Source organism: Nicotiana tabacum, chromosome 22, assembly GCF_000715075.1.
Source record: "Nicotiana tabacum cultivar K326 chromosome 22, ASM71507v2, whole genome shotgun sequence".
In the NCBI taxonomy this organism is placed as follows: domain Eukaryota; kingdom Viridiplantae; phylum Streptophyta; class Magnoliopsida; order Solanales; family Solanaceae; genus Nicotiana; species Nicotiana tabacum.
This window is the reverse complement of record NC_134101.1, coordinates 68,903,542-68,928,152: the sequence shown is the minus strand read 5'-3', so window position 1 is coordinate 68,928,152 and position 24,611 is coordinate 68,903,542. Positions and strand designations below refer to the sequence as shown.

At 41.3% G+C, this 24,611-nt stretch overlaps 1 protein-coding gene across 1 annotated transcript; it reads right to left on the bottom strand.

Annotated features, from left to right (window-relative positions):
* Positions 1-2,653: 2,653 nt before the first annotated feature.
* Positions 2,654-3,473, bottom strand: LOC107786233 (17.6 kDa class I heat shock protein). The gene has a single exon (XM_016607683.2). It carries the CDS (start codon positions 3,332-3,334, stop codon positions 2,873-2,875), a length of 462 nt encoding a protein of 153 aa, XP_016463169.2. The 5' UTR covers positions 3,335-3,473; the 3' UTR covers positions 2,654-2,872.
* Positions 3,474-24,611: the final 21,138 nt, after the last annotated feature.

The window sequence follows — 24,611 nt, the reverse complement described above, 5'->3', positions numbered from 1 at the left end:
CCTCGTACCAAAGGATGGCTATATCTCGGAGTCGAAAAGCTGCTAGCTCAACTGCCTCTTTCTCTGTGGCATGCATAACCCGAAAGATCCTGTGAAGCTGATCTATGAAATCATGTGGGTCCTCCCTTTGATCTGACCCCGTGAACTCTGGGGGAATCAAAGAAATAAACTCTCGGACCCTTGAACTCCCAGACCCCTCAGAAGATCCTGCACTAGCTGATGCTCTAGCTTGTTGCTGGGTAGCTACCAATTGTGCCAACAAATGCACTGCACTCCTCAAGTCCTGATCTGGTGGAAGTGGAGGGGGAACTGGATGTGCGGTATCCCTAGGAATCTCCTCAGGTGGTGGAGAAGCCGGTAATGGCTGAGTAGGGGTCTCGCCTTGGGCCTCAGACTGGGACCCATCTACTGGGGGTACCCTGCTGGTCCCCTCACCTGTTGTTGTATCTCCCCTCTAGCTAGCCGTAGTCTTCCTAGTCACCGTCATCTGTGTATGCAAACACCAACACGTAAGTTTAACTCAAATTTCCTATAACTCAGTTCTACAACACGATGTAGATTTGAAAGAAGGATAACCAACTCCTAAATGCCCTGTAGCTCCCTGCTTATATAATGTGGTGCACAACCCATCTATAAACAAGATCTTACTAGACACGGCTTGTAGACTCCCTAGGACAGAACTGCTCTGATACCAAGTTTGTCACGCCCCGAACCTGGGAGCGAGACTAGCACCCGGTGCCTCAACAAACTCCGCTATATCCTTTTTCATTCCGTCCCACCAATATATTTCCCTGATATCATGATACATTTTTGTTGCTCCTGGATGGATAGAATAACGAGAATAGTGAGTTTCTCCCATAACCTGCCGGCACAGCCCTGCAAAATTAGGGAACATAATCGTCCTCGATATCTAAGGACTCCATCTCCTGTAATCTCAAATGGTGTCTTCTCCTTCTGAGGGGTTGTATCCTTGTAATGAGTTAACACATGATCCTCGTACTGGCGTTCCTTCACTTCAGTTACTAAAATGGATGTTGCCGTGTCCTGAATAGTAACTCCGGTATCACCTGAGTCCAGTAATCGAACTCCAAGAATAGCTAGCTGATAAATCTCACGGGCTATCCCTCTCTTCTCTAGCTGTAAATATGATATGCTACCCATAGATCTACGGCTGAGGGCATTGGCTACTACATTCCCCTTCCCTGGATGGTATAAAATATCAACGTCATAGTCTTTTAGTCTTCCTTGTCTTGAGATAGGAAATAAATCTACCTCTCGGCGATGCCGTATTACCTTTCCATTCCAAAACAGGCTCCCCTGGGAATTGGAATCGGACCATCTTTGATCTACAATCAACGTTGGCATAACAAGAAGCCAACCAATCCATGCCCATTATAACATCAAATTCTACCATATCTAACTCGATTAGGTCTGCTATTGTAGATCGACTATGAACTACTACTACTATACAATCTCTATATACCCGCCTAGCTATCACTGGATCCCCAACAAGTGTGGACACCTAAAAAGGTTTAACCAACTCAGGTTTTATTCCAAACTTACTAGCAACCAATAGAGTAATATATGATAAGGTGGAACCGGGGTCAATCAATGCATATACATCATATGAGGAGACTGATAATATACCTGTAACAACATCAGGTGACGATTCCTGATTCTGTCGACCTGCTAATGCATAAATGCAGTTTTGAGGATCGCTCGAGCTAGATGCTCCACCTCTCCCTCTACCACGACCGATTGGTGCTTGTGAACCTTGCCTAGGGGGCATACTGATGACGACGAACCAACTACAGATCCCGCTGGCTGAACTATGCTTGTACCACCTCTCGTTGGACAATCGCTCATAACGTGGCCTGGATAACCACAAGTATAACAAACACCCAACCCCATACGGCATTGCCCGACATGCTGCTTACCACACTAAGCACATCGTGGCAAGTGCGGCCTCATCAGACTTGACTCACCCCTATACTGACGACTCCTGATTCTGTCGACCTGCTAATGCATAAATGCGGTTTTGAGGATCGCTCGAGCTAGATGCTCCACCTCTCCCTCTACCATGATTGATTGGTGCTTGTGAACCTTGCCTAGGGGGCGTACTGATGATGACGAACCAACTACAGATCTCGTTGGCTGAACTATGCTTGTACCACCTCTCGTTGGACAAGCATCGTGGCAAGTGCGGCCTCATCTGACTTGACTCACCCCTATACTGAGAACTTGAGAGATTCGTTAATAAGTCACTCCCTCCGGTCCACTTTAAGTGATTTTTGGCTTTTTTCACGTATATTAAGGAATTCACCTTTTAGCATTAATTAATAATGAAATTGACCATATTAAACTTAATTTGCTCGTTGAAAATATAACAAACTACTCTTAGACTCTTTACTCCAAGGACAACTTTAGAAAGAAAAAGTTAATTTCTTCTTGATATCTTAAAAAATCAAATATTGTGAACCACAAAAAAAAAATATATAACTTAAAGTGGACCAGGAAGTAACATATCTTTACTTTGACATTGAAATTAAAGTGAAAGAATCGAGTGTAAAGTTCTTGACTTAAATACGTACACCCATACCCAAAAGGAGTTAAGAAGACGAAGAAGAAGGAAAATACGGGAAATTGAACAGAATTGAAGGATAATAGAACACTTTGATTCTATAACAACACTACTGCCTTTTCCATATATAATTTCAAAAAATTCACATCAAACACGCCTTTAACAGACTCGACTACAGACAAGATACAAAAACAGAGAAACTTCAAATATTCACAAAAGACTTCTATTCGATTTCACATATACTTGCTCACATATCATAGCGTACTTACATATTTCAGCTAAAGCGTCTATCTAACCAGTGATCTCAATGGACTTGACATCAGGCTTCTTCACCTCTTCTTTCGGAACAGTAACAGTGAGCACTCCATTCTCCATCGCCGCCTTAACTTGATCCATTTTCGCATTCTCCGGAAGTCTGAACCTCCTCATGAATTTGCCGCTGCTGCGTTCCACACGGTGCCAAGTATCATTCTTGTCTTCTTTCTCTACGTTCCTATCTCCGCTAATCTGAAGAACCCTATCATCCTCGATCTCCACTTTCACTTCCTCCTTCTTAAGCCCAGGGAGATCGGCCTTGAACACATGAGCCTCCGGAGTTTCCTTCCAATCGACTCGAGTGTTCGCGAAAGCAGAAGTCTCCCCTGAATTGGAACCTGGAAAGCCCAATTCCCTGAACGAATCAAACACGTCAATTGAGAATGGATCAAAGACACTGCTTCGTCGATCGCCGAACATTCTTGGAATCAGTGACATTTTCAGTGAGCTTTTTGAGAATTTTCTTAATTTGCTTTCAGCTTTCAAGTTCGTTGGTTCAAGGAAGAGGACCTGGGTAGGTATTTATACTGTCGTAGAGTGTTTAGTGCTTTCTCGATACTTCTATCCGCACCGATATTTCTTGCCCCAAGTATATTCCGGAACGTACATAAGCAGATGTCGAGAACTTTCTGGACCAATCTCGTTAAGCCCATACACAAAAACGCAAATATGCTACGAAATTGGGTCGGCTTCTCTGGTTACCGTACCTTTCATTTGCGGCCCAAATTCATTAGTATATCATTGGTAATTTTTTGGCTATTTTTTGTAGCATAATTAAAATGGCTAGTTGTTGATAAATGTGTTTTTCTTTGGTAGATTCCCATCAGACTCCTTAAAATAAATAGATATGAAAATGTATATTGATATAAATTATACCTTCTAGGCATAATAATTGATGAACAAATTACTATTCAAAGTCAACAAGTTCTTAGCAAGATATGTAACATGTTATAAAAATTATAGTCAAGTACTTCAAAAGAAATTTTAAACATAATTCCTTTTTTAAGTACATAAGGCGAACAATTCAAGGCATTAATGCGTGCATGAAACGTTCTTGAAATATGAAACGCACACCCTAAAGTGTAAAGTGTGCGATAGTCAAACGCCGCATCGATTAGCCCATAGTTGCCTCTTATCATTTAGAGGTTGACTCTCCATGAGACGAGTCCCTATTATGACTTTAAAAGATTAACGATAATTAATTTAATATAAGAGTGTGTTTGCATGTCTTACATCTATCAACTATTTAAGATATACTTCGATTAAGAAACAAGATTTATCTTGAATGATTCAGAAAAGTTTTTAACTTTTAACAAGTATTAACTTGTATGTATGAAATAATAATTCTGAACTGTTAATGACTTTAGAACTAAAGTTCGATTAAAACAAGAAATTATTCTTAATCAACTTAGTAAACAATACAATAATTTTAATCGTTGAGGATTTGGATCTTACTTTATAATAAGTTAACTACTAATTTCTTGGCTTACTAATTTCTGCATATCCTATTTCCTATCATTTCTGAATTATTCAAGATTTTGAACCTAATCATTAGAGAATCTTAGTAGTTCAATTGGTTGGCTATATAAATTTTTGTATTGTTGGTGAGAGTTCGATTTCCTAACTTGTAATTTTGTCTCATATTTTCCTATGACTAGAAGACTGCATTGCCCTATGACTAGAGGTAGCAAACTTGCTGCCGCAAGGGCGCCTCAAAGAACTACTCAGCGACAAAGGCAGGAACACCTTAGCAAGGGGTCGAGAACGTCCAGTCCCACCAAAGCCCCCTTCACCAACTCGTACCATTAATATAATTATTGGTTGCAGCGACGACGCCTCTATCAACGACATCAAATACGAACAGTATGACGGACTCGAAGAAAGTATCATCTTTGATGAGTCAGATGCCGACGGTTTAACTTTTCCTCATAACGATGCACTTGTTTTTACTTTACTAATTTTAGATACTGATGTTAAAAGAATTATGGTAGATGACGAAAGTGGAGCATGCATCATCCATCCCCGATGTTACAACTCAAAACAATGGGCCATGACGAGTGCCCGAGTCCTACCTGTCGAACACCCCTAAGCATGCGTCTAAGATATAAACATGAATTAAGGGTAGGTCATGAATAACATCTGTCAATAAACTGCTGAATTACGTGAATGACATACGTGAGAAAAATATGTACAAAAGATATATATACATAAACATGCGGAATACGGTAGAGCGAGCCGACAAGGCTGCTATAGACAACTATATATCCCAAACTGGAAGCCGACAAGGCCATATACTATCCAACTATACATGACTGTCTACAGACCTCTAATAGAGCGTACAATTGTATAAAGGACGGGATTGGGCCCCGTCGTACCCATATCTACATACCAAAATGAACGTACCAAAACGGCTCCGGATCAAGTGAAGCACACCAACTCTCACTGATCAAAGATCCTAAAAGGGGGACCGTTAGCCTGTCTACCTGCACCTACGGGCATAAAATGCAGCGTCCCCAGGCAAAAGGGACGTCAGTACCAATAATGTACCGAGTATGTAAGGCATAAAAATCAGTACATAAAAGACATAAAAGAAACATGGAGTAAAGGAATCCACCTATAAGTCTAAATAACTTTGTGAATAAGTTCATGCATATGCGTATAAATGTCGTATCATGCATATGTATATGTGTACATAACATCATCAAGCCTCTAAGGGCATCCCGTCATATCATCTCGGCCTCTGTGGACGAAATTATCAACATATACCAACTGATCAGGTGGTGGTACGTATATAATGCCGTAACCTTTTCGTATATTCTATATACATATAATATATGCGTATATAATGCCATCTGGTCATAGGTCAATGTACATGTATAAATGAATGAAATGCATAAGAAGTGAGTTAATAAGATTTCTCGGAATGTCATAAACTCGATATGTCTTCGGATAAATTTTATCAATTACGCATTTTTTCGAGACACCTGAACAAAAGATATAACAATAAGACACATGGGAATTCAAGAACATAGGCACCCCTAATGCTTCTATGAATAGAGGTATTTATGAATGCTGTGCGTTTGCTTGTTTCGTTTGTATCGTATGAATCATACCAAAAGAAAAGAAGGGATAGCCTTAACATACCTGAGCCGATTCTCTTGACAATATTTCTAACACACGTCAATCGCGACGAAACACGTAACGGCGAGATCGAAATAGGAAAAAATCTGTATGATATTCTTGAGAAAGATTGTACCGTACTCCTTTAGAATCACAAATCTCACGTTTCTAAGTAGTCTTGTATGAATTTTATTGTAGCAAATCACGTTGCTATCATAAAATCTTGTATGAATTTGCTGAAGCTTTCTTTCCGTACATTGTAGAGATATAAGCATCTCCCTTAAGTGATTTAGTGAGGTTTTTAAGCTTAGTAGGTATGGGCCCCACTTATGTGGTGATTTTAGCCACAAAACTCTCTTAAATGTTCCACCTTGCTACATGAATTAAGAGTCATTTGTTGGGCTTTGATCAAGACTTCATTGGCTGCCACGTTGGGAGGCTTATTAAGCCTATCCAAATATTTTAATTACTTAGTTAATCTCTCACTAAAATCACTAATTATCCAATTATCCATATAATTAAAAATTATCTCAAATTATTTAAAATACTACTCACTTTTAACATATTTATGTACCTTACTATCATGGTCATGTGGTACTTTGTATGGCACTAGTCCATAAATACCAGATATTATAGCTCAGACCGTATTTTATCCTAAATTGACAACCTTCAACGAAACTCATTTTCTTTGATTTGTTTACCCTCTAACCTTCACGGTACTTACTTATCGCCTGTTATAAATAGCATAAATGCTTATAACCTTAAAATAATCTCATTCCCGACTCTACGTCGTTTAACTTACGACGAAACTTTAACGTACGAAAACGCAAAATGTAACATCCTTCCCCCCTTAGAAACATTCGTCCTCGAATGTTTAACTCCCCGGGATCTATATAAATTTTGGCAGTGTCGCCTTTGTAACAGTACTACTATCAACCCTTCCTGTAGAAAACTCAATGTAACAGTACTACTATCAACCCTTCTTGTAGAAAACTCAATAATTCAATGCCACATATTGCCATAATCATCAATCACGACAATGGCCTCACACGACCAATGAAAATAATTAACACAAGAATCCATACTCGTACCTTAAGGATGTGATGTCTTAGTCGGATCCTCCTCTGGAAGAGGAAACAAGTGAGGATACCTAGACTTCATGTCCTCTTCCGCTTCCCAAGTCATTTCTTCCACATTTGTGTTTCTCCAAAGTACTTTCACCGAAGCTACGTCTTTAGTCCTCAATCTCTGAACCTGTCTATCTAGTATAGCAATGGGAGTTTCCTCATATGATAGCTGCTCTGTGACCTGAACATCGTCAACTGACACGACTCTGGAAGGATCTCCAATACATTTACGGAGCATAGACACATGAAAGACTGGATGTACAGACTCCAAGTCAGAAGGCAATTCTAACTCATATGCTACCTGGCCTACCTTGCGTATGATCTTATATGGTCCAATGTACCGAGGGATAAGCTTTCCTTTCTTACCGAACCTCATAACGCCTTTCATTGGCGATACCTTTAGGAATACCAGTCGTCAATCTGAAACTCCATGTCTCGTCGTCGATTATCCGCATAAGACTTCTGACGGCTTTGAGCTGCTAATAGCCTTTCCTATATAAGCTAAATCTTCTCGATTGCCTGTTGTACCAACTCTGGTCCTACTTAGTTTCCCCACCATCGAACCATCCTATAGGCGACCTATACTTTCGTCCGTAAAGAGCTTCGTATGGAGCCATCTAAATACTGGAATGATAGCTATTATTATACGCGAACTAAATAAGTGGTAGATGATCATCCTAGCTACCCTTGAAGTCTATCACATAAGCTCGTAATATATCCTCAAGTGTATGAATAGTACGCTCAGCCTGTCCGTCTGTCTGGGATGAAATATTGTACTAAGACTTACTTGAGTCCCCAATCCTTTTTGTAAGGACCTCCAGAAATTAGCTGTAAATTGAGCACCTCTATCCGAGATAATAGATATAGGGACACCATGAAGTCGTACTATCTCCTTAATATAAAGCCTTGCATAAGCCTACGATGTAGTCCTAACGGGCAGAATAGTCCTAACAGGCAGAAAATAGGCTGATTTTGTTAGTCTATCAACAATCACCCATATAGAATCGAACTTACACTGGGTATGAGGTAAGCCTACGATGAAATCCATATTAATTACTTCCCACTTCCAAGTCGGAATCTCCATAGCCTGTAATAATCCACCGGGTTTTTGATGCTCAATCTTAACCTGCTGACAGTTAGGGCAGTGAGCAACAAACTCCGCTATATCCTTTTTCATTCCATCCCACCAATATATTTTCCTGATATCATGATACATTTTTGTTGCTCCTGGATGGATAGAATAACAAGAATAGTGATTTTCTCCCATAACCTGCCGGCGCAGCCCTGCAATATTAGGGACATATAATCGTCCTCGATATCTAAGGACTTCATCTCCATGTAATCTCAAATGGTGTCTTCTCCTTCTGAGGGGTTGTATCCCTGTAATGAGCTAACAAAGGATCCTCGTACTGGCGTTCCTTCACTTCAGTTACTAAAATGGATGTTGTCGTGTCCTGAATAGTAACTCTGGTATCACCTGAGTCCAGTAATCAAACTCCAAGACTAGCTAGCTGACAAATCTCACGGGCTATCCCCCTCTTCTCTGGCTGTAAATATGATAGGCTACCCATAGATCTTCGGCTGAGGGAATCGGCTACTACATTCGCCTTCTCTGGATGGTATAAAATATCAACATCATAGTCTTTCAGTAGCTCCAACCATTTCCTTTGACATAAATTCAATTCCTTTTTGCTTGAAGATATACTGAAGGCTCTTATGATCCGTATAGATATCAACATGAATGCCATACAAATAGTGTCTCCACATCTTTAGTGCATGAATCACCGCGACTAACTCTAGATCGTGGGTCGGGTAATTCTTCTCGTGCTTTCTTAGTTGTCTAGAAGCATAAGCTACAACCTTACCATACTGCATCAGTACACAACCCAATCCAACGCTCGAAGCGTCACAATAGATAGCATAACCACCGGTCCCCTCTAGGAGCGTTAGAATCGGTGCTGAAGTTAATCTGTCCTTCAATGCCTGGAAACTCCGTTCGCAAGCATCAGTCCATTGAAACTTAGCTCCCTTCTGAGTCAACTTTGTCAATGGTGCTGATAGAGAAGAAAATTCCTCTACAAATCTCCTGTAATACCCTGCCAAACTGAGAAAGCTACGAACCTCCATCGGTGTCATAGGTCTAGGCCAAGTCTTTACAACCTCAATCTTTTGTTTATCAACCCAGACACTTTCACCTGAAATAATATGCCCAAGGAAAGCTACAGAATTCAACCAGAATTCACATTTAAAGAGTTTGGCGTACAACTTCTCTTTTGTAGAACTTTGAGCACCGTACGCAAATGATATGCATGCTCAGCCTCTGAACGGGAGTAAACCAATATATTATCGATAATTATAATCATGAACATATCTTGAAAGGGTCTGAACACACGGTTCATCAAGTCCATGAATATTGCTGGGGCATTAGTCAAACCGAATGACATAACACGAAACTAAAAGTGCCCGTATCTGGTCCTGAATGTTGTCTTCGGAATATCCTTCTCCTTAACCATTACTTGATGGTACCCGGACCTCAAGTCTATCTTTGAGAAACACTTGGCACCTTGCAACTGATCAAATAAATCATCAATCCTCGGGAGCAGGTACTTATTCTTGATCATCACCTTATTCAATTGTCTATAATCTATACACATCCGCAAGGAACCATCTTTCTTCCTCACAAATAACACAGGTGCTCCCCACGGTGATGTACTAGGTCTGATAAAGCCTTTTTCAAGCAAGTCCTTTAATTATTACTTTAACTCTCTCAGCTCTGTGGGTGCCATTCTATAGGAAGGAATAGATATTGGTTGAGTATCTGGTAATAGATCAATAGCAAACTCAATTTCTCGCTCTGGCAGAAGACCCGGAAGCTCATCGGGAAAAATATCGGGAAACTCATTAACCACAGGGATAGATTGAATGGTTGGTGGCTCTACTTTCACATCCTGCACCCGAACTAAGTGATAAATATAGCCCTTTCTTATCATCTTCCTTGCCTTGAGATAGGAAATAAATCTACCTCTCGGCGATGCCGTATTACCTTTCCATTCCAAAACATGCTCCCCTGGGAATTGGAATCAGACCATCTTTGATCTACAATCAACGTTGGCATAACAAGAAGCCAACCAATCCATGCTCATTATAACATCAAATTCTACCATATCTAACTCGATTAGGTCTGCTATTGTAGATCGACTATGAACTACTACTACTATACAATCTCTATATACCCGCCTAGCTATCACTGGATCCCCAACAAGTGTGGACACCTCAAAAGGTTTAACCAACTCAGGTTTTATCCAAACTTACTAGCAATCAACAGAGTAATATTTGATAAGGTGGAACCTGGGTCAATCAATGCATATACATCATATGAGGAGACTAATAATATACCTGTAACAACATCAGGTGACGACTCCTGATTCCTGTCGACCTGCTAATGCATAAATGCGGTTCTGAGGACTGCTCGAGCTAGATGCTCCACCTCTGCCTCTACCACGATCGATTGGTGCTTGTGAACCTTGCCTAGGCGGGCGTACTGATGATGACGAAACCAACTACAGATCCTGCTGGCCGAACTATGCTTGTACCACCTCTCGTCGGACAATCTCTCATAACGTGGCCTGGATAACCACAAGTATAACAAAAACCCAACCCTATATGGCACTGCCCGGCATGCTGCTTACCACACTTAGCATATCGTGGCAAGGGCGGCCTCATCTGACTTGACTCACCCCTATACTGAGAACTTGAGGCCCTGGAATTCTGACTAGGCCCAGAATATGTGGAACGATCAAATCTCCTATTGGCAAACTGAGGGGGGTGCGCTAGTCGATGGTTGGGCTGGATACTTCGGGTATTGTTGTCTCTGACCACCTCGATACTCACCAGAAGGACCCGAAGATCTCTCTATCTTACTCTGTCCCCTATCATGCTCATGATCGGCCCTCTGCTTCTATTTACGCTCCTCTACACCCTGAGCGTATGCCTGAATATGAGAAATATCCATGCCTAACTGAAGTGAGACCAACATACAATCGTTAATCAGGTGCGGCTCCAACCCCATCACGAACCGGTGAACCCGATACTCCATCTTAGCTACAATAGTGGTAGCATACCTATCCAAACAATCAAACTGAAGGTTGTACTCCCGAACACTTATATTACCCCGCCGAAGGGTCAAGAACCTATCAAGTCTGTCCCGTCTAAGCTCTGGTGGCAGATAATGATGAAGAAAAGCCTCTGTAAACTCATGACATATCACTAGAGGGGCATCCTCACCTCTGGACAACTCCCAAGACTCATACCAATTAACTACAACATCCTGAAGTCTATAGGAAGCTAGCTCAACTGACTCAGTCACAGTGGCCTTCATTACCCTCAAAGTCCTCTGTATCCTATCGATAAATACCTGAGGGTCCTCGTTTGGATCTGCTCCAATGAATACTGGAGGGTCCAAATTAATGAAATCACGAACCCTCGCACTAATGGACCTATCTACATGACCAATACCTACCTCCTTACGACGATCCTGTGCAGCCACTAATCGAGTCAATAGCTGAATAGCATCTCTCATCTCCTGACCGGTACATCTGGCTGAGGAGCTGGTTGTACAGGGGCAGGTGCTGGTGCCCCTTGGAGCTCCTCTAGAGAGGACGGGGTATGTGAAGTCTGAGATGGAATCTTACTATTAGACTCTCCCCGAGCCCTGGTAACTCGTGGTGCTTGACTAGTATTCTTATCAGCCACGGACATGCCCTTTTGGGCAGCTGTAGCCTTCTTATTCATCGCTGAAAACATAATATATCGTTAGGGAAATGAATCCTTATATCGCACGATCTAAGATAAGAAAGGAGGATAACATCTTATATGTCATGTAGCCTCCTATTTATAAATGTGGTGCACAACACACTCATAAATAAGACTCTACTAGACACGGTCTGTAGACAACCCTAGGACAGAACTGCTCTGATACCACTTTTGTCACGACCCAAACCGATGGGCCATGACGAGTGCCCGAGTCCTACCTCTCGAATACCCCTAAGCATGTGTATAAGATATAAACATGAATTAAGGGTAGGTCATGAATAACATTTGTCAATAAACTGCTGAATTACGTGAATGACATACGTGAGGAAAACATATCCAAAACACATATATACATATACATGCGGAATACGGTAGGGCGAGCCGACAAGGCTTCTATAGATAACTATATATCCAAAACTGGAAGCCGACAAGGCCATATACTATCCAACTATACATGACTGCCTACAGACCTCTAATAGAGTGTACAACTGTATAAAGGACTGAACTGGGCCTCATCGTACCCATATCTACATACTAAAAATAGAGTACCAAAACTAGTAACAGCTCCGGATCAAGTGGATCACACCAACTCTCGCTGATTAAAGATCCTAAAAAGGGGGATCGTCAGCCTGTATACCTGTACCTGCGGGCATGAAATGCAGTGTCCCCGGACAAAAGGGACGTCAGTACGAATAATGTACCGAGTATGTAAGGCATGAAAATCAGTACATAAAAGACATAAAAGAAACATGGAGTAAAGAAATCCACTTGTAAGTCTAAATAACTTTGTTAATCCTAAAATATTTATAAGTCCATGCATTGTGCATATAAATATCGTATCATGCATAGGTATATGTGTACATAACATCATCAAGCCTCTAAGGGCATCCCGTCATATCATCTCGGCCTCTGTGGGCCAAATCATCAACATATACCAACTGATCAGGTGGTGGTGCGTATATAACGCTGTAACCTTTTCCCATATCCCATATACATATAATATATGCATATATAATGCCATCTGGTCATAGGTCAATGTACATGTATAAATGAATGAAATACATAAGAAGTGAGTTAATAAGATTTCTCGGAATGTCATAAACTCGATATGTCTTCGGATAAATTTTATCAATTACACATTTTTCTGAGACCCATGAACAGAAGATATAATAATAAGACACATGAAAATTCAAGAACATAGGCACCCCTAGTACTTCTATGAATATAGGTATATATAAAAGTTGTGCATTTGCTCGTTTCGTTTGTATCATATGAATCATACCAAAAGGAAAGAAGGGATAGCCTTAACATACCTGAGCCGATTCTCTTGACAATCCCTCTAACACACGTCAATCGCGACGAAAAACGTAACGGAGAGATCTAAATAGGGAAAAATTCATATGATATTCTTGAGAAAGATTGTACCGTACTCCTTTAGAATCGCAAATCTCACGTTGCTAAGTAGTCTTGTATGAATTTTGTTGTAGCAAATCACGTTGCTATCATAAAATCTTGTATGTGTTTGCTGAAGCTTTCTTTCCTTACATTGCAGAGATATAAGCATCTCCCTTAAGTGATTTAGAGAGGTTTTTAAGCTTAGTAGGTGTGGGGCCCACTTATGTGGTGACTTAACCACAAAACTCTCTTAAATGTGCCACCTTGCTACATGAATTAAGAGTCATTTGTTGGGCTTTGATCAAGACTTCATTGGCTGCCACGTTGGGAGACTTATTAAGCTTGTCCAAATATTTTAATTACTTAGTTAATATCCCACTAAAATCACTAATTACCTAAATTATCCACATAACTAAAAATTATTTCAAATTACTTAAAATACTACTCATTTTAAACATATTTTATGCACCTTACTATCATGGTCATGTGGTACCTTGTATGACACTAGTCCATAAATACCGGGTATTATTGCTCGAACCATATTTTATCCCAAATTGACAACCTTCAACGAAACTCATTTTCTTTGATTCGTTTACCCTCTAACCTTGATGACACTTATTTATCGCCTATTATAAATAGCATAAATGCTTATAACCTCAAAATAATCTCATTCCCGACTCTACGTCGATTAACTTACGACGAAACTTTAACGTATGAAAATGCGAAATGTAACACCCAAGTCCTCTCACAGATGAGACTCAAAGACAAGATAGTGCCACGCTGTATTACACTAACTGGTTTTAATAATTAAGTTGAACGGATTTCGGGAGAAATCACACTCCCTGTTCTCGCTGGTAGAGTAACTCTAGAGACAAAATTCTATATTATGGACCAGGACACGGCATATAGCGGTAATCGTGGGACGACCATGGATACACCCCATGAGAGTCGTCCCCTCCAGCTTATACCAAGTGATCATATTCCCAACACATTGGGAAATATTCAGCATACGAAGGGAACATCGTACGTCCCAGGAGTGCTACCAAATCTCCATGAACAACACAACCATTCAACAAAAGAAAGATAAGGAAAAAGAAGCATAAAAATCAACAGGGTTGAGGACGCCACAAGGCGAAGCCAAGGAAGTCATTATTGACCCCATACAACTAGATCACAATGATCTCAGTAAAACATCCTACATCAGCTGCAAACTCCGAGAACCAGGTAAATTTAGCCAATTCTTAATAATTAACACAAATTTGTTTTCCTTTAGTCATGATGATATGTCAGGCATTACCAAAGAAATCATCACACATAAACTGAATGTCGACCCCTTCTACCCCTCGGTAAGGCAGGTATGATGAAAGTTCAACCCCGCATTCAATGAGGCCGTCCACAAAGAAGTAGAGAAGTTATTGGCAAACGGCTCCATCAAGGAGGCGAAGTACCCTAAATGGATTGCCAATGAAGTGATGGTCAAAAAGAAACGAAAAATGGAGGATGTATGTGGACTTCACAGACATAAACAAGGCATACCCAAAAGACTCATTCCCACTGCCTCACATCGACCAACTTATCGATGCAACGACAGGACACGAGCTGTTAAGTTTTCTTGACGCATATTCAGGTTACTACCAAATACTCATGGAGGAAGAAGACCAAGAGAAAACTACATTCATCACCCACAGTGGAACATATTGTTATAGGGTCATGCCATTTGGGTTGGAGAACGCAAGGGATACCTGTCAAAGGTTGGTCACAAAAATGTTCAAAGATCAACTTGGCAAAACCATGGAAGTGTATATCAACGACATGTTGGTCAAGTCTGAGAAGGCAGAAGATCATGTCAACCACCTAAAAGAAGCCTTCGATATACTAAGAAAGTATAGAATGAAACTGAATCCCGAGAAATGCGCGTTTGGCGTGGCCTCGGGAAATTTTTGGGCTTCTTGGTATCAAAACTAGGGATTGAGGTCAACCCAGATCAAATTAAGGCTATCGACGGGAAATCGGAATAATTTACCACTAAGAAGCAAGTCCAGAGACTGACCGGTCGAAATGCCGCCTTATCCATGTTCATCTCGCGGTCGTCCGATAGATTTCATCGGTTCTTTAGAGTACTCAAAAAGGACAACGGCCTCGAGTAGATGCCTGAGTGTGTACAAGGACTACGAGATATTAAGGCGTACTTTTCATCACCACCCTTGCTCTCAAAAATCGAGCCCGGGGAGCGCCTACTCGTTTACCTCACCGTCTCGAAAATAGCAGTAGGTGCGGTCTTAGTTAGAAAAGACAAAGGTACATAGTCTCCAATTTATTATATCAGTAAAATACTTGTCGACGCCGAGAAGAGTTACCCTCACCTTGAGAAGCTGGCCTTGGCCCTGGTCGTAGCTTCACGAGAGTTGGACCCTATTTTCAGTGTCACCCGATCTCGGTCGTCACCACTTTTACTTTATGAAGCATATTACACAAACTCAAGCTATCGGGAAGGCTGGCCAAATGGGCCATCCAATTAAGTGAGCAGAACACGTAGTCTGCTCAAAACTCGGTAGCACGGGGAAATCCGCTTGGGTGAAAAAGGCGGGTAAATCTAGTTCAATCGGTAAATCCATCTCAGGAGTAAGCTGCTCCGTTGTAGCCACTTCTGTACCTGTACCGGCTTGAGCAGCCGAAATATTGATACTGGGAGATTGGGCGACAAGGAATTTCGCTACCTTACCACGGTGGGGTCTTCGACTGGGGTGAAGTCGTAACAGGTCGGTCTAGCTTCTTACTCTTTCACCTTTCAAAGAAGTCGAAATAGAAAGGGGTAGGAAAGATCCCGTGTACCTTGTTCAAGTTCGCCCACTCTTCATTCAGGGTGATTCGAACCAGGGGAGGATCTTCCACCTTGTTGGTCATGCGCTTTTCGCCTGGCTTCTTTGCGTAAAGAACCTAACTCATCTGAAGTTAAGAAAAATGAACCATTTAACCTTTTAACCAGTGTATGCTAAGTAGTGTTCATTCCTGGGAAGAGAAAGAAGCAGATAGAGCAAGGGCCGCTACAATTGCTTTAGCGCTAGGTCTCTCGAGCCTTGCCTTTTTCCATGTCTCCCGAAGAAGGCACGATAGCGAAGATCAATCCATCTCAATCTACAAAAAGTATTGCCTTGGGCATGCAACGACATCACTTATCAGCCTCACACAGCAATAAAGTCACAAGTGCTCGTCGACTTCACCGCAAACCTTAGTGAAAAAGTGATGCCCGAGGATGAGAAAGAAGCCACTCAAGCTTCTCACCAAACATAGTACCTTTGGGTCCTACACACCGATGGCGCGTCCAATGCTTGCGGGTTCGGACTAAGACTCATGCTCGAGGTTCCCATCGAGAAGTCATCTGCCAATCCATAAGATGCCCGGATATGACTAATAACGAGGCCTAGTATGAGGCCGTAATTACAGGATTAAGACTAGCACTCAAGTATAGAGCGAAGGGATTAAAGCTTCATTGTGATTCTCAGCTCATAGTCAATCAGGTTATTAGGACTTTCCAAATCTAAGAGTAGAGGTTGCAGAAGTATCAAACTGAGATCTGCAGATTGTTACCCAGTTTCAAAGAGTGCCAGCTCAACCAAATTCCAAGAAATCAGAACATCGAAGCAGACAGTCATGCCAAGTTGGCTGCCACTACCAAAAGTATAACTCCTAGGGATAAGAGTGTAGTTCACCTCCTCGGCTCGGCATTGGACCATATCGAGGTAAAATCTATAAATTTAACTTGGGATTGGTACAATTGTATTATAAATTATTTGCAGGATGGCACCCTCCCAAACGACAAAAAGGAAGCCAAAAGCTGAGAATGCAAGCTGCCAGGTACAACCACCTTCACAACGACTTATATAAGAGAACGTACGGCGACCCCTTGGCAAAATGCTTAGGCCCGAACCAAACCCAACGCGTCCTCGAGGAAGTCCATGAAGGTCATTATGGCAGCCACTCTAGTGATTGAGCACTTGTCAGGTTCCTCATACGGGCCGAGTATTATTGGCCCACCATAAAAAAAGATGCCCTAGAATTTGTGAAGAAATGCGAGCAGTGTCAAAAATACACCTCGATAATTCACGAAGCCGGCGAGCATCGAGCATCTCTATTCCGTCACTTCTCTGTAGCCTTTCATTAAATGGGGAATGAATATTGTGAGACCGCTTCCACCAGGACGAGGTAATGTAAAATTCCATTTAGTTTTAATTGACTATTTCTTTAAGTAGGTGGAAGTAGGAGCATTAGCCCAAGTTTGTGAGCCAGAAGTAGTACTCGCCTTCATATGGAAAAATATCATCTGTGGAAAAACATCATCTGACAACGGGCCCTAGTTCACGGGAAGAAAAACTACAGAGTTCTTTGAAAAATGGCATATTAAAAGGATACTTTAAACTCTTTATCACTTAGCTAGCAACGAACAAGCAAAATCCTCCAATAAGTCTATATTAAACATCATGAAAAAGAAACTCGAAGAGGCCAAGGGACTGTGGCCGGAAGTACTCCCAGAAGTATTACGGGCGCACAAAACTAACCCAAAGACGAGCACAAGAGAGACATCTTACTCTCTAGTCTACGGAATAGAAGCAATTATACCAGTCGAAGTCGGAGAACCCAGCCTGAGGTACTCCCATAAAAGCGGCATCGGCAATGACGAGAGTATGAGGCAATATCTCGATGAGGTCGAAGAGGGATGAGATATGACATACATAAGGATGGTAGCTCAGAAACAACTAGCAGAGCGTTACTATAATAAAAAGGTAAAGGTTCGATTACTCAAGATCGGGGACTACGTACTCAAATCCAAAACCCAAGCAAACACGAATCCACGAGAAGGCAAATTGGTAGCCAACTGAGACGGATCATATAAAATCATAGGCAAAGCAAAAAAAGGGTTCTTTCAAATTGGAAACTATGGAAGGGAAGCCCCTGCCAAATAATTGGAATATCAGCCATCTCAAGTACTTTAACTTCTAAAAAATAAGAAATTCCCTTTGAGTCGTACTCTTTTTCCCTCATTTGAAGTTTGTCCCAATAGAGTTTTCTCAAGGAGGTTTTTAATGAGGCGACGAGCATGACACTTCAAGTTGGAGTATACGAAAGTAGAGAGATTTTTTATTGCCCGACTCCTTAATATTATCCAAGTCGAACAATAAAGAGACTAGATGTACTAGGACTGGAACGCCATCCAACACCCAAAACTTATAATTTTCTCCAAAAAACTACCTAAGGACAAAATGATGAATCAGAGCAATGATGTCAAAATAAAAGAAATGCACGTTTATCGAAACTGCTCTCCTAAATGGTACGTTCGATCGAGCTCGAACAATACCTATCGGCCCTCGACCACGACTTAATGAAAGGTAGGTTCGACCAAGCTCAAACAATACCTATTGGCCCTCGACCCTAACTTAACAAAAGGTACGTTCGACCAAGCTCGAACAACACCTGTTGTCCCTTGGCCCTAACGCAATGAAAGGTACGTTTGACCAAGCTCGAACAACACCTATCGGCCCTCTGCCATAAACTAATTAAAGCAAAGTTCAACTAACTTGAAAAACTCCTATTGGCTTACGGTCACTACCTAATCAAAGGTACGTTCGAACGACCTGAACAACTCTTATTCAGCCAACATATATAACTCAAACTTAAAGGTATGTTCGACCAGCTCGAACAACACCTATCGCCCCTCGACCATGACTCATTTAAAGGTATGATTTTACTAGCTCAAACAATGGCCTATCGACCTTCGGCCACGACTCATTAAAAGGTATGCTTCGACCAGCTCGAATAATACCTAACGTCCCCCAGCCACAATTCAACTTAAAAATATGTTTAACTGACTCGAACAAAGGCCTATATGCTCACAGTCATTCAATACCACGGCTATCGCAAATTGGAAAATAACAACAAAGAAAGGAAGTACAGAAGCAAAACACACGAGTACAGAAGTAAAAAACAAGTACAGAAACAAAGGTAAGAAAGATGCGTATAAGACAAGAACCAACTTTGATATCTAGATAAAGAGTCTTTACAAAGGCGCTTGAAGATGCCAACAAAAATATACAAAAGTTAAACAAAAACTAGTGGCCATCACCACCCCGGCCTCCGACATCCTCTCCATCCTCGCCTTGACTATAAACAGAGTCATACCAAGCACTATCCGCAATCCGGTCCACACCCTCTTCCTCATCCTCTTTGAATTATGCTGAGGCATGGCGGGATCATAATCACAGGTGAGCCGGGCCTCACTAGATTTAACTCGAGCCTTCTTGAGGACCTTCTCAGAAATAGAGCCCGCCTTATTCAAATTGCGAATCATGTCTATCTGGGATTTAGTGTGGATCAACTCCTCGTACTTCTCTAAAGGAATATTGGGATACTCAGAGGCATTAGACGCAGAGGGCCACACAAGGAGTTAGGCATTCTCGGCCTCAAGAACTACAACTCGATCATACAACTCAAAGCTCTCCTTACCCAATTCCCCAACTCTCTCCTCGAGCCTGGCCTTCTTAGCTTCGGCAGCAGATAGAATATTGTCCGGCTCAGAACGGAGAGCCCTGTTTGCTAACTCCAAAATGCCGTCTCCTTTTGAGTTTCCGATCGAGAGGACACCGCCTCTTCAAGCATCCACTACTTCTTGGAGACTTCCCCACTGAGAGTGACGATCTCGAGCTGGCATCCATCTAACTGGCTTTGTAGTTGAATCAGTTGATTCAGAAGGTCGCTGCATTGGGCCTCCATGCCCTTAATCAACTCGAGATCCTATTCTTTTCTCCTCACCGCTCCCTCGAGAATGCTGAATCTCTCCATGGCCGCCATCATCTCCTCGTATTTCTTCTTCAGCTCTTCTCTGAAGGCCGACACATCACCCTTCTCACGAAGCCGCCTCCAAAGGTCTTGGTACTTCCCAAGGTACGCCTCGTAATTACCCTCCAACTTCACAAAAATGTCTTTCCGTCTCTTCTCCCTCCGAGCACTCTCAATTTCCAGAATGACAGTCTACAAATCAAAGAAAGGCAAAAGTTAAATATTAGAAACAAGTTAAGTCAAAGGGAAAAGAACAAACAACAGTCATACTTACCCTGAAGGCAAGGCCAACAATGTTCTTTGATAAGGTACTATCATTTATATCCTTGAGGGTCATACCCTCGACGTCGGAGCAAAGTGGACCGAGAGCGGGAACCACCTTCTCGGTATTTCTTAGCAAATCATGATCTATTAGAATTGTGATGGTCTTTGAGCCTCCCTCCATCCTCACCTCGATCTGAGTGAGCCCCTCATCAATCATCCTAAGATCGTCAGGGTCCATGATGGAACCTGACTCATCACCCTCGTCGATAATGTCCTTTCCTTTGTCCTCGTCGGCTGGAGAAGCATCCACTGCCGGCCTGGAAGATGAGGCCTCCTCTTGCCTTGAAGGCACGAAGTGTTCACCAAGCGTCCTCTCCACAACCTTCTTCTCCTCGAGACGCAAAAGCATGCCCTCATTAGCCTCTTCCGGTTGTGGGGTCTCGGAGTCCACCCCAACATCATCTCCAATGTGTATCGTCACTATCTCTCGAAGCATGAATGTTTTCTCTACTAAATTGAAGGCCAAGGGAACTCCTCCTATGTCCATAGACTTCCTTTTGTGGGGCCTTAGGTCCCCATCACAGGGAGATACTTCATCATCTTGTTCGATGAGTGAAAGCGAGGGAGGAGCGGGCGCAGCAGCTGAGAAGGGGGCGGAGGCGGAAGGTGTAGCGGCCGAGACGGTGGCGGAGGTGGAGGCGGAAGGTGTAGCGGCCCTTCTCCTCCTAAACATGGGTACAAGCACCATGTTTCTTCTTGTAGCCCCCCCCCCCCCCGACTAAATTTAGAAAAAAGCATAAGAATTGAATGCAACGACACAAGCCGGTACAAATACGATGACAACCAGAAGAAGGAGATTAACTATCGAGGGGAGGGCCAGTTTTAACTTCTGAAAGAAGCTCGGCCAGTCACGAATCCCTACAGTGTAGGGGAGAACCTGCTTAACCCAGTTAGCGAGACGCGCCGCCAAGGGAGGAGGATGACTAGTGGCTGCAGAAGAAGAAGGATTACTCGACCAACTTGGGATGAACAAAGTGCTTAAAAGGGTAAAATCAGAAAACATGAACATTTACGTGTATGATTTTAGGCCTCAGGGAAACCATTAACATCGGCCGCAACAACCTCAGTCTTGACAAAGAAGTAGTCGAGCCAAAATTGCCGACTACCCTTATCGTCCATCTTCACCACCAAATATTTGCCTCCACGATGTCTAAGGTTCAATATCGTCACTCTATAGAATCTAGGCGCCAACAAACGCACCAAGTGTAGCACCGTGACCTTGACCCCGGCAAGTTTAGCAAACTTTGACAGCATCTTGATGACCTTGTAAACATAGGGGCCGAGCTGAACAAGGCAAACTTTGTAATGGAGGCAAAATTTCTCCACCAGCGGGAGGAGGGGGAACGAGTACGTGATGGTAAACGGGTAGGCATAGAGAGCGCAATACCCAGGACGGTGAACGTGCACCTCGTCCTCACCAATAAGTATTAATTATACGTGGTTGGGAAGGCTAAACTTGCTTTTGAATTTAGCCAAGCGCCTTGACGTCATCGATGATTGAAATTTTTCGGTCATCACATCTGGCAGTCATTGAAAATCGGATCTAGCATTAGGGGTACGGGGGATGATCTCCTCCACTAAAGGAAGAGCTTCATCCTCTGCGACGGTGACAATATCTTGCCCATGATCGGGAAATACAACGGCCAAGGGAACGGAATGGTCCTCCACACTTACATCAGATGGAAGGTTTGACATGGTTATGGAAACTAAGAAAATGCAGAGAATAAAGATGGAAATACGATGAGTTATTATGAAGCAAAAGAACGAGTCTAAAGGGGAAGTTTGGAGGATGTAAAATTTGAATTCTGATAAAGTCACACCCTTTTATAGAGAAGAGGGTATCAAACCCGAAATGGTTCATCATAATTGGCACTGAACCCGAAATATTTCATCATAATTGACGCTAGAAAAACAGTTCATCATAATTGGCACTAGAATCAAAATGGCAGAGCCAATCAAGGGACGCGCGTAAATCGACGCAACGTGTCGGGAATCAACATCATCATGACGAATAATGTTACAACGTCACTTCTTTTTCTTGAACCAGACGGTTCCAGTAAATCACCCGGGAAAATTAGGAGTTTAAAATACGCGGCCCACGGAGAGCCACATCGCCTGTTTGTCACAACGACCACGACCGCTGTGAACTAAAATTATAGAGTCATCCTTATTCATGACTCAACCATAGATTATTAATGCTTATTTGTGCATGGGCTAAGAATTATCATAATTATATGTGAGCCTAATCGGCATTAAGAAAGCCTTCGAAGGTTTGCACATGTCATCAAGTTGGTTTCAACAGAAGATGAAGGTGAAGTCGAGGACCCAACGGAGGACGAATACGAGGACGAGTACTCCCTTTAACAGAGCAGTAACGGCAAATTTAGAAACAATACCTTACAGAGAATATTCTAGTGAATATCCCTCCCATCTGTACTATTAAGGTTTTTGTGGTATGTAGTTACAGGGGGACACTCATTATAAAGAACAAGACATTGACATTCTCTGAAGATTCTTACTTTATCACACACATACAAAATCCACCTTTGCTTCAGATCTTTATCTATCTTTTCTCCCACGATCCAAGGAGAATTCGAATATTCAAAGACTTATCCCCATCTATTTTTGTTAGAAGGAATATCAAGGGATTTCACCCCTTTTCGGTGACACACATCCACTTGCGTTCATATATATTTACTTATTATTATTATTATTATTATTATTATTATTATTATTATTATTATTATTATTATTATTATTATTATTATTATTATTATTATTATTTAATTTTTGTTACATTATGGATAATTGATTGTTGTATTCTTGTTGTTACTTATTTCTACTCAAACGACGCACGTGGGAATCTTATTACAAAGATAATTAGACTATCTTTTGGATATTAATTATTGGCTAAGGTTAACCCTATCTTATTATAAAATATGATTGTATAAACCTAGATCTAAATTTTGGGTCATACAATTAGTTTTTGAATTACTTACCAATTTAGAAAACTGGAATGGTTCAAGTATGTTAAACTGAGACATGCAATTATAAAGACTAAAGAGGGTGTTTGGGCCTATTCCAAGTTAGGGGCAGATTTAGAACGAGTTCTGCTGATTCACATAATCAAATTCAATTAAGTTCATTAACTTTGACTCAAACTAAGTATACATATATTAAAAAAATTAGATGTATAGAAATAATAAGATTAGACTCGTTCTAAACTTGCTAATTCTAGATCCTGAATTCATCTTTTTTTCAAGTTTGGTTTAAGGGAGGCTGATCCCTTTGTTAAAGATACATTAGATTTTTAAGTTTCATTTTATACCTGCAGGGGTCTCTTTTGTGCATCAATAAATTATTTTGTACAGCACAAAGACAGTACTATAACTCATCTTCAAAACCATTGTCTTTCGTTGTAGTTTTGACTAAATACCCATTTTTTTCTTAGAGGAGTATCAAAGTACTTTCTCGATTATTTCTCCAACGTCCAACCCTAGGTAGATATGCATGTAGAGGTTCCTGTATAAATCTCGTTTTTCTTTTTTTTTTATTTATTTCTGGATAAGTTCGTTGGCCCATTACGAAATTTGACGAGTGAGCTAACGACTGACGGTCAAAATGGACTTGATTTAGCGGCCCAACATAATCCCTAGTCTCAACTCCAAAGAAGTCTTAACAGTGGCCCATCACTATGCTTTAGAGCTGATAGGTATTTTACGTATATATTTTCTAGAAATGACTTATTTTCTAGAAAATATTTTTCGGTGTTTTCTAAAAATAAAAAACATTTTAAACATAGTTAACAGATAGATAATAATGTTATTAAAACAGATATTATTTTGATGAAATTTTTTAATTTTGTTTTGTTTAACTATCTTATAACCAACCAACTAACTTGACTAGTCCACAATCGCGCCACAGGACCCATTTGTGGAAAAAATACTCCTTACCTGAAAATTTTTCATTCAAAGGGCTTAAACTCGATTGTTTTTGTTAAAGGAGGAGTCTCATCTAGAATTACATCCTTTAGTGGTGAAAATTTCTATAATAATTTTTGATAAAATTATTATTAAATATGTATATTATTTATTATTTTGATTTAT